This window comes from Onychostoma macrolepis, chromosome 03 (assembly GCF_012432095.1).
Source record: "Onychostoma macrolepis isolate SWU-2019 chromosome 03, ASM1243209v1, whole genome shotgun sequence".
Lineage (NCBI taxonomy): Eukaryota > Metazoa > Chordata > Actinopteri > Cypriniformes > Cyprinidae > Onychostoma > Onychostoma macrolepis.
In genome coordinates, this window is record NC_081157.1 from 55,470,391 (window position 1) to 55,478,817 (window position 8,427).

At 34.4% G+C, this 8,427-nt stretch overlaps 1 protein-coding gene and 1 long non-coding RNA gene across 2 annotated transcripts; one reads left to right on the plus strand and one right to left on the minus strand.

The window, feature by feature from the left end:
• Positions 1-1,397: 1,397 nt before the first annotated feature.
• On the minus strand, positions 1,398-4,866 carry LOC131536542 (uncharacterized). Its single transcript, XM_058769547.1, has 4 exons — positions 4,191-4,866; positions 3,971-4,084; positions 2,105-2,312; positions 1,398-1,991 (listed from the first exon to the last, which is right to left on the minus strand). The coding sequence occupies exons 1-4, from the start codon at positions 4,364-4,366 to the stop codon at positions 1,521-1,523; spliced, it is 969 nt and encodes a 322-aa protein (XP_058625530.1). The 5' UTR covers positions 4,367-4,866; the 3' UTR covers positions 1,398-1,520.
• Positions 4,867-4,987: 121 nt separating this feature from the next.
• LOC131536591 (uncharacterized) lies at positions 4,988-8,123 on the plus strand. Its single transcript, XR_009270007.1, has 3 exons — positions 4,988-5,109; positions 5,230-5,439; positions 6,820-8,123. It is a non-coding gene; the product is annotated as an uncharacterized LOC131536591 (long non-coding RNA).
• Positions 8,124-8,427: the final 304 nt, after the last annotated feature.

The following is an 8,427-nucleotide window of genomic DNA, read 5'->3' on the forward strand; positions in this document are numbered from 1 at the left end:
CATGGTATGTGCGTATAATACTAGATTAAGATTAAGCGTAATTGTTAGACTAAATTGCGAATCGGTCTCTCTGATCTGATTAATTGATATCAAAGCCTTACACAGCGGATAATAAAAGTTACTCAGCAAACAAACCTGATGCTTTGCTTAACCTTAGAACTTACTTCAAATATGATGTTTTATTATTCGTCGTTATCTTGAAACCATTCTCTAATCCTCGGGTCGTCCTCGATTTAAAGTGGCACCCTCTGGCTCCGCCACTGGAGCAGACGTGTGAACACACCAAACAAACTAACCCGACAGACGCTGCCCGACGAGAGCCAACGGCCGACCATCGGCTTGGTGTGACCCAGCCTTAAGAAGAGTTATCTGCGCACTTTCTTTCTAGGCTAAATATAATCTGAGTTGAATCAGAATTTGAATAAAAGTTTTGCTTTTCAGACATGTTTCGAGAGTGACATATAAATCACTCATAAATGCGAGATTCATTTTTGTTTATTTTTAATGGCGTCCCGGATCATGTCGGAGGATGTTGTTTTGTAAACGAGGCACAGTGTCACGGAGAGTCACAAAGAAACATTGGTAACACTTTATAATAACTGCACGCTATGAATCATTTGTTAAGCATCAGTAAATAGTTAATTCATCATTTATAAAGCATTGGCCCCACATTAATAGACATTAGTAAGCAGTTTATAAATACAGCTATAAATGCTTTATTCTTGATTTATAAGCATATATATAATATGCTTAATAATCATATTTTAATACTTTATTAAGGATAAATTCATCATTTCTAAATTAAGGATTACATTACTTACAAACCAGTTAGTTAGGAGTTGTCAGTGGCTCATGAGATCGTTTAGAAAGTGTTAGTAAATGATTAATAAACTCTTTGAATGCACATTTATACATCTTATTATTCAGACATATAGTAACAGTTACTCAGTGTTTTAATAAATGATTTATTAACACACATTTCTGCTGTAATTCATGATTAATTCAGGTAGTTATAAAACATTTTTGTGAGCTCATCTAAAGTGAGGACTATTTATGCCTTGTAAAGCATTTACAAATGAGAGTTAAAGACTCAGTTATCTTCTAAACAGAAAAAGGAAAAACAACACAGAGGGATACAGGACATAGAAATATTTATTTCAAGATGCAAAAGAAATGAAACTGTACAACTGTACATATTAATGAATATAAAACGATTTAATATAAAATGAAAAATAAACCTCTGCAAAAATGAATTACAAAAATATACTTAATATAAAATGCAATACAATTTTTAATTTCATGGCTCAGTTTCATGGCTGTGTAAAAATTATGTGCAAAAAAAAAAAAAAATATATATATATATATATATATATATATACTTTTTTTGGCACATAATTTTAACACAGCCATGAAACTGAGCCATGAAATTTTAAATTTGATTTTCTCTAAGTGCCAAAAATTCCACACAAAAACTTAATAAAAACACAAAATAAATAAAATAAAATAAATTCTACATTTCACTACTTGTACTTTCTTGAAATGTCATGAATCTGTCTGCCAAATGCACCATCAGAGTGTTTCTTTGCCAGCCATTCATTCCACTCAATCACTGCAAGGTGGTCAGAAAGCAAACTCTCTGTCCGATTTCCCCTAAGCCTCCAGATCTGCTCCTTGTAGGATCTCCAGGCCCTCTCAATATGTTGGGTATGGGCACCAGTGTGGGGATCTACATACCACCTGCTGTGGTTGACAGTGTGATGGTTGTACCCTAGTGTGGGGAGTATGCAATAGGCACGCCACTCGTCACTGATAATTGATGACCCAGGCCTCACATGATGCGCAATCAAGGGCACTAGATGTCTTCGCGATCTTCTCTCCAGAAGACGTAGAATAGGTTTTCCAGATCTTTGCTGCTGTTGATGCCTCACACCTAACATCCCAAAGACCCACTTCTTTCTTTTCCACCCACCAGCCATTCTTCCTCTACCATACTAATGGAGAAAAAAACACAACAAAACACAGACATAAACAGATAGATTATAATAACAATAACTTTGGTAACTACATTTCACATTTATTTACAGTCGCTATTGCTATAACATACCTTTCTTTTGTGCCGAAAATGGCTTTCGTCGATCACAACGAACTCTCTTCTTCCACCAAGTTGCTGGCCTGTACGCCGTCTCATCCTTTCAACTGCTGTGACACAGACCTCCCTTGTTTTCTTTGCCATTTTACTAAGAGTAGCTGAACTACCTGCAATGCAGTCATCCATCATGTCTATCTGGCGTAACCGTAGACCCTGAGAAAACCTTTAAGGGCAAATAGAACATGTAATTCTGTTTATGGGAAATTAGATTAGATTAGATTAGATTCAACTTTATTGTCATTACACAAGTACAGGTACAGGGCAACGAAATGCAGTTTAGGTCTAACCAGAAGTGCAATAGTAGCAAGTGCAGTATATACAATGGTTGAATAAGTGCAGGACAAGGATATGTACTGAGTATATGTATAAATATATATAGAAAGATGGTTATTAATATAAACAGAATTTACAGGTGAATATGTATAGTGAATAAATATACAGAAATTACAAGTGAATATGTATAGTGAATAAATATACAGAAATTACAAGTGAATATGTATAGTGAATAAATATACAGATGGCTATTACTATAGGCAGAATTTACAGGTGATATGTACTATCAATATAATATATATACAGATGACTATTACTATAAACAAGGTGTAAAAGTGCAGTGGAAGTGATTGCGTATTACAATTAGACATACGGTGCAAAATATTAATGTAAGCATTGATAATGTAACAACAGTCGGCAGTGCAAATGAGTATAGTCCAATTTAGGTATGGTAGTGCAAGATACAAAAGTAAACAGTTGTTACTGTGATAAATATTTACATTCAGTAGTGCAAATAAGGCCGATGTGAGGTAGGAGAGAAGAGTTAATAATATATGAGGGAGTGGATCAACGGGGTTAGAGTTCAGTAAAGAGACAGCTCTGGGGAAGAAACTGTTCTTTAGTCTGCTGGTCCTGGTCCGGAGGCACCTGAAACGCCTGCGGAGGGCAGGAGAGAAAACAGTCTGTGGGCTGGGTGAGAGGAGTCCTTAAGGATGCTGCGAGCTCGATGCAGACAGCGTTTCCTGCGTTTACTGACATTGTATGAATTATTTTAAATATTGCACATTTTATGCAAATTACATAGAGAACAGCAACAAAGTGAGTTTATGATATACAGTGGTGTGCAAAATGATTAGAACACTAGTATTTTCAGCAGCTAAAAAATGGTTTGAAGTCAGTTATTTCTATCTTTTGCTGGAGTGTGTCAGTAGGAAATATCAGTTTACATTTCCAAACATTCATTTAGCCATTAACTGTAATAATGACATGAAGAAAAAGAACAAAATTAGACTAAATCCAGAAGAACTGTGTCTCTGCTTCAAGAAACCTCCTGCGAAGCTCCTGAGAAACTCTGCTCGAGTGCAGCGAGGACAAAAGCTGCTTTAAACACAAAGGATGCTCACACCAAATGTTGATTTAATTTAAGTTAATTGATAAAGAAAATCTATTTATGACATTATTTTTGACAGCATCCTCATTTTACAGCATTTTTACACAAGTGCCTAAAACTTTTAGCAGTACTGTAGCTTTGCAGGTAGGTCTCTTGAAGCGTCTTGAGACACAGTTCTTCTGGATTTCATCTGTCTCAGTTTTTTCATGTCACTCCAGACAGACTGATGATGATCAGATCACATCTCTGTGTGGAGCACTAAAATCTCACTGGATTATTACAGTTAATGGCTAAATGAATGTTTGGAAATGTAATCTGATATTTCCTCCTGACACACTACAGCAAAAGATAGAAATAACTGACTTAAAACCATTTTTTAGCTGCTGAAAATACTAGTGTTTATATTATTTATATTACAACTGTTATTACTTGCCTACCTGTACATGAACTGCATCCACTTGCTGAAGGAGACCTTTGATCCACTGAAGATTGATTTGTGCCTGAGAGAAATTTGTCTTGCCCTTCCCCCATGTGCAATTTGTCGACAAATCCTATTGTAAAAAAAACAACACAAAAAAAAAACATCGATTTATTTTACAAATATATATATATACATACATACATACACGTGTGTGTGTGTGTGTGTTTATTTCTTACCAAGCATATTGATCTCCACTGTTCGTCCTTTTCTTCATTTTCATCTTCCGATGGCATATTCTGCATTTAATTTTTGTTTTTAGCAGTTTCCTTCTCTGAAGCCACTTAATAAGCTTCAGGGTTTTCTTTATAGAGCTTGGCTCATTAATGATCTTCTTTAGCTGGGTAAATTTCATTTTTTAATTTTTTTATTAAACAATTACTTTAGATAGCGGTGATTGTAGAGCTGTTTTTATACAGTCTATGTTGTAGAGTGACAGCTAGTTTGTGATGGGCGTGAGAAATTAAGCTCCCGCTTTCATACGTAATCAGTATGGGACAAAGGAAAACGCGCGCTTTCAAACGTCATCAACGGGAGACAGAGGAATTGTGCAGCAGTGTTTTAACTTAACATGGAGAACTCCGTCAAAAGTCGAAAAGGCCTGCGGACGCGGGCCAAAAGGAACGACAGCGTGGAAATGGATGCATTGGAGAAGACGTGCGTCAGTGACACTAGTGGTGAGTATGTTACTCTGTTTAATGGCACACATTATTGATGATGGCTAGCAAGCTAATCGCTAAACACACTGGGGACTCGCAGGGGGGCGGGCGCTGCGAGTGGGATGTGCCGCACTGCATGCACTCTCAGGCAGGTTGGCTGTCAACAGTTCACTTTTGTAATGACATTTTGACTCACGTTGTGTAATGTACAGGGCAGCGCGGGATGAGAGTTTGTTAGATAAAAAGAAAGTAAATGGAACGTTCTCAGTTAATTCAATAATGTACATTTACTTTCCATTAGGTGTCTCTGTGGCCCCACTGCACATCTGGCAGACAAAAGAAAATCCCATGAGTTGGAGATGTGTAAGCTGAGAGTAGAGTGGCAAAAGAGATGAACTGACCAAGGAGAGGGACTATTTAAAAGAGCAACTGGTGTCAGGTAAGTTTCACAACACACGTGTTCAAATTACAGTACAGTTGAGTCTTATTATGTGAGTTCAGCTTTGTGTTCCTGTGTACTACCATGTGATGAGCCTTATGTATGTATCCATTTTAACAGCTCTTAAAAGAGAGGACACAGGTTCCAGCCAGGCGATTCCCTTGTCTTCAGATTCCTCTCATGACAGCTCAGATGAATCTTCCTCTGATACTGTGTCTGACTCCTCTACATCCTCAGAGGAGGACAGGAAGAAAAAGAGGACGAAAAAAGGGGAAAGGAAAAAGCATGGGAAGAAGTCAAAGAAAATGGAAAAGAAGACACGTCAGAGAGGTTAGAATGCTTTTTACACTCGAACCACTCACTGGGTTATGGTTTGCCACTGCTTACACTGCGTTCAGAAGTTTGGGATCAGTTTGATTTTTAATGTTTTTTTTAAAGAAGTTTCTGCTCTTCAAGGCTGCATTCATTCAATTGAAAATAAAGACAAAAACAGTAATATTGTGAAATATTATTACAATTTAAAATAATGGTGTTCTATTTTAATATTCTTTACAATATAATTTATTCCTCTCATCAAAGCAAAATTTTCATCAGTCATTACTCTAGTCTTCAGTGTCACATGATCCTTCATCAGTCTTAATACATTGATTTATTATCAGTTTTTGCTGCTTTTTCTTTTTGTAACTGTTTTTTTTATTTTTTAGTTTTTTCCTGAATTCTTTGAATAAAAAGAGTTTAAAAGAACATAATTTATTCAAAATAGAAATCCTTTGTAATAATATTCATTTTGATTCTTTGCACAGCTCTATGACCATTCAAAAGTTTAGAATCAATAAATTTTCTTAAAAAAATAATACTTTTTTTTTTTTTGGCAAGGATGTGTTAAATTGATAAGAAGTGATAGTAAAGACTTATATTGTTAGAAAAGATTGCTTTTTTTGAATAAACGCCATTCTTTTTAACTTATTATTCATCAAAGAATCCTGAAGGATTCTGATTCTGAAGGATCATGTGACACTGAAGACTAATGATGCTGAAAATTCAGCTTTGCGTTAATATTTAAAAAAATATATTAAAATTTAAAACCATTATTTTAAATCGTAATAATATTTCACAATATTACTGTTTTTCTTTATTTTTGATCAAATGAATGCAGTCTATATGAGCATAAGAGACTTTTTTTTAAAAACATTAAAAATCTTACTGATCCCAAACTTTTGAACGGTAGAGTATGTCTGCTGTATGGGCCTAGTTGTTTCTCTCTTGGCTGGTTCTTCCTGTATGATGTCACATTGTGTGCGAGCCATAAAAATTGCATTGGGGATTTAGAGGAATAACCTGGTAGACTTAACTAAATAAGAGGGTGACTTGAGCAGCTTTTGCTACATTAAATCATAACTTCATAAGTACCAGTTACTTTACTATGGAAGAACATACAGTAAACTACAGAAACTACCCTTAAGAGAAGTATTATTTGGTTAGCTAAAGCACTGTGTAAAAAAACAAACAAACCAATAAATCAGATCCACATAGCAAAATATCATACCAAATAAAAAAAAAAAAAAAAAAATTAGCACACAACTAAACAACTCTGTGTCATACTGCAGATTGAAACAATTTATGAATCAGGTGTGTGTTGAGTGTGTCAAAGGGTGTGTGAAAATAATAAAAACAAATATTAACACTAATTCTGTTTTTTCTGAATTATAGCCCAAACACCACAGCAAGTGGTGGCCCGATACAAAAATATTCTCCGGCACTTCAGTAGAGGAGGGACCATGTCAGCTGCTTTCAAACATGCTGGCGTGGACCGGAACACGGTAGTGGTCAATGCTCCAATCGCAGAGCTTTACATAGCTGCACCTGACAAGTATAAGGAACTCCTTAAAAACCACAGCAGTCAGGTTAAACTTAGTGCATTTGCCACACAGTGTGCTGCTGTAATTCAGGAGGATCCAGCTGTACAAGATACTATCAAAGCCTTTAAGGCTTCCGGTAAGCTGCTGCCCCTAAAACGAAAGTGAACTGACCGAGGATCTGGGGAAGTTTTCACACTAAGTCTTACAAAATCAAATTAAAGTTTTACAGTGAACTGAAATCCATCCACAATCTGCACTGCTGTTCTGTAATGTTTTAAAGTTAGTACTGAGGTAGTTTTGAAATATTTTATAATATTATTGTTTTATAAAAAATGTTTTTTTGTTGTATTTTATAATCCAGTGTTGGCACTGGTAAATTTACATTCAGCAATGTTTGCACTTTACAGAAATGTATTTTTATATCTGATTGCAGAGTCCTAGTTGCATTTTACTGCACAGGTGTGCAGGAATTTTTATTTTTCTATGACATTGCATAGGTTTATTTTTCATTTTATATATCAATTCATTTTATGTTAATTTATGTGTTCAGTTGTACAATTTTATTTTTGCAGAGGTTTATTTTATTTATTTATTTTGTATTCAATATGTACAGTTGTACAGTTTCATTTCTTTTGCATCTTGAAATAAATATTTCTATGTCCTGTATCCCTCTGTGTTGTTTTTCCTTTTTCTGTTTAGAAGATAACTGAGTCTTTAACTCTCATTTGTAAATGCTTTACAAGGCATAAATAGTCCTCACTTTAGATGAGCTCACAAAAATAGTTAACTGACAACTAGTAAATGTTTTATAACTACCTGAATTAATCATGAATTACAGCAGAAATGTGTGTTAATAAATCATTTATTAAAACACTGAGTAACTGTTACTATATGTCTGAATAATAAGATGTATAAATGTGCATTCAAAGAGTTTATTAATCATTTACTAACACTTTCTAAACGATCTCATGAGCCACTGACAACTCCTAACTAACTGGTTTGTAAGTAATGTAATCCTTAATTTAGAAATGATGAATTTATCCTTAATAAAGTATTAAAATATGATTATTAAGCATATTATATATATGCTTATAAATCAAGAATAAAGCATTTATAGCTGTATTTATAAACTGCTTACTAATGTCTATTAATGTGGGGCCAATGCTTTATAAATGATGAATTAACTATTTACTGATGCTTATCAAATGATTCATAGCGTGCAGTTATTATAAAGTGTTACCTTCATTTATCAACTTGTGATTTATTTATGAACGTGTATCATCACTAAAGCAAATTGTATTTGTTTTATAATAACTTATTATTTGCCTCATTTTACCCAGACATTGACACGGTCAAAGTAAGTTATGATCATTTCTAATTTATCATAAGATTAATACACAAAGTCCACACTGCATACTCTTAAGTAATAAAATAAGTATTAAATTATCGTAATATCGAT

What these genes read in the sequence shown, in the direction of transcription:
- LOC131536542 (XM_058769547.1), bottom strand. Translation starts at nt 4,366, where the DNA reads ATGAAATTTACCCAGCTAAAGAAGATCATTAATGAGCCAAGCTCTATA. An exon ending in AGTGGAGATCAATATGCTTG is followed by an intron (nt 4,085 to 4,190) that starts GTAAGAAATAAA and finishes TTTTTACAATAG; the next exon opens with GATTTGTCGACAAATTGCAC. An exon ending in TGGATGCAGTTCATGTACAG is followed by an intron (nt 2,313 to 3,970) that starts GTAGGCAAGTAA and finishes TTGCCCTTAAAG; the next exon opens with GTTTTCTCAGGGTCTACGGT.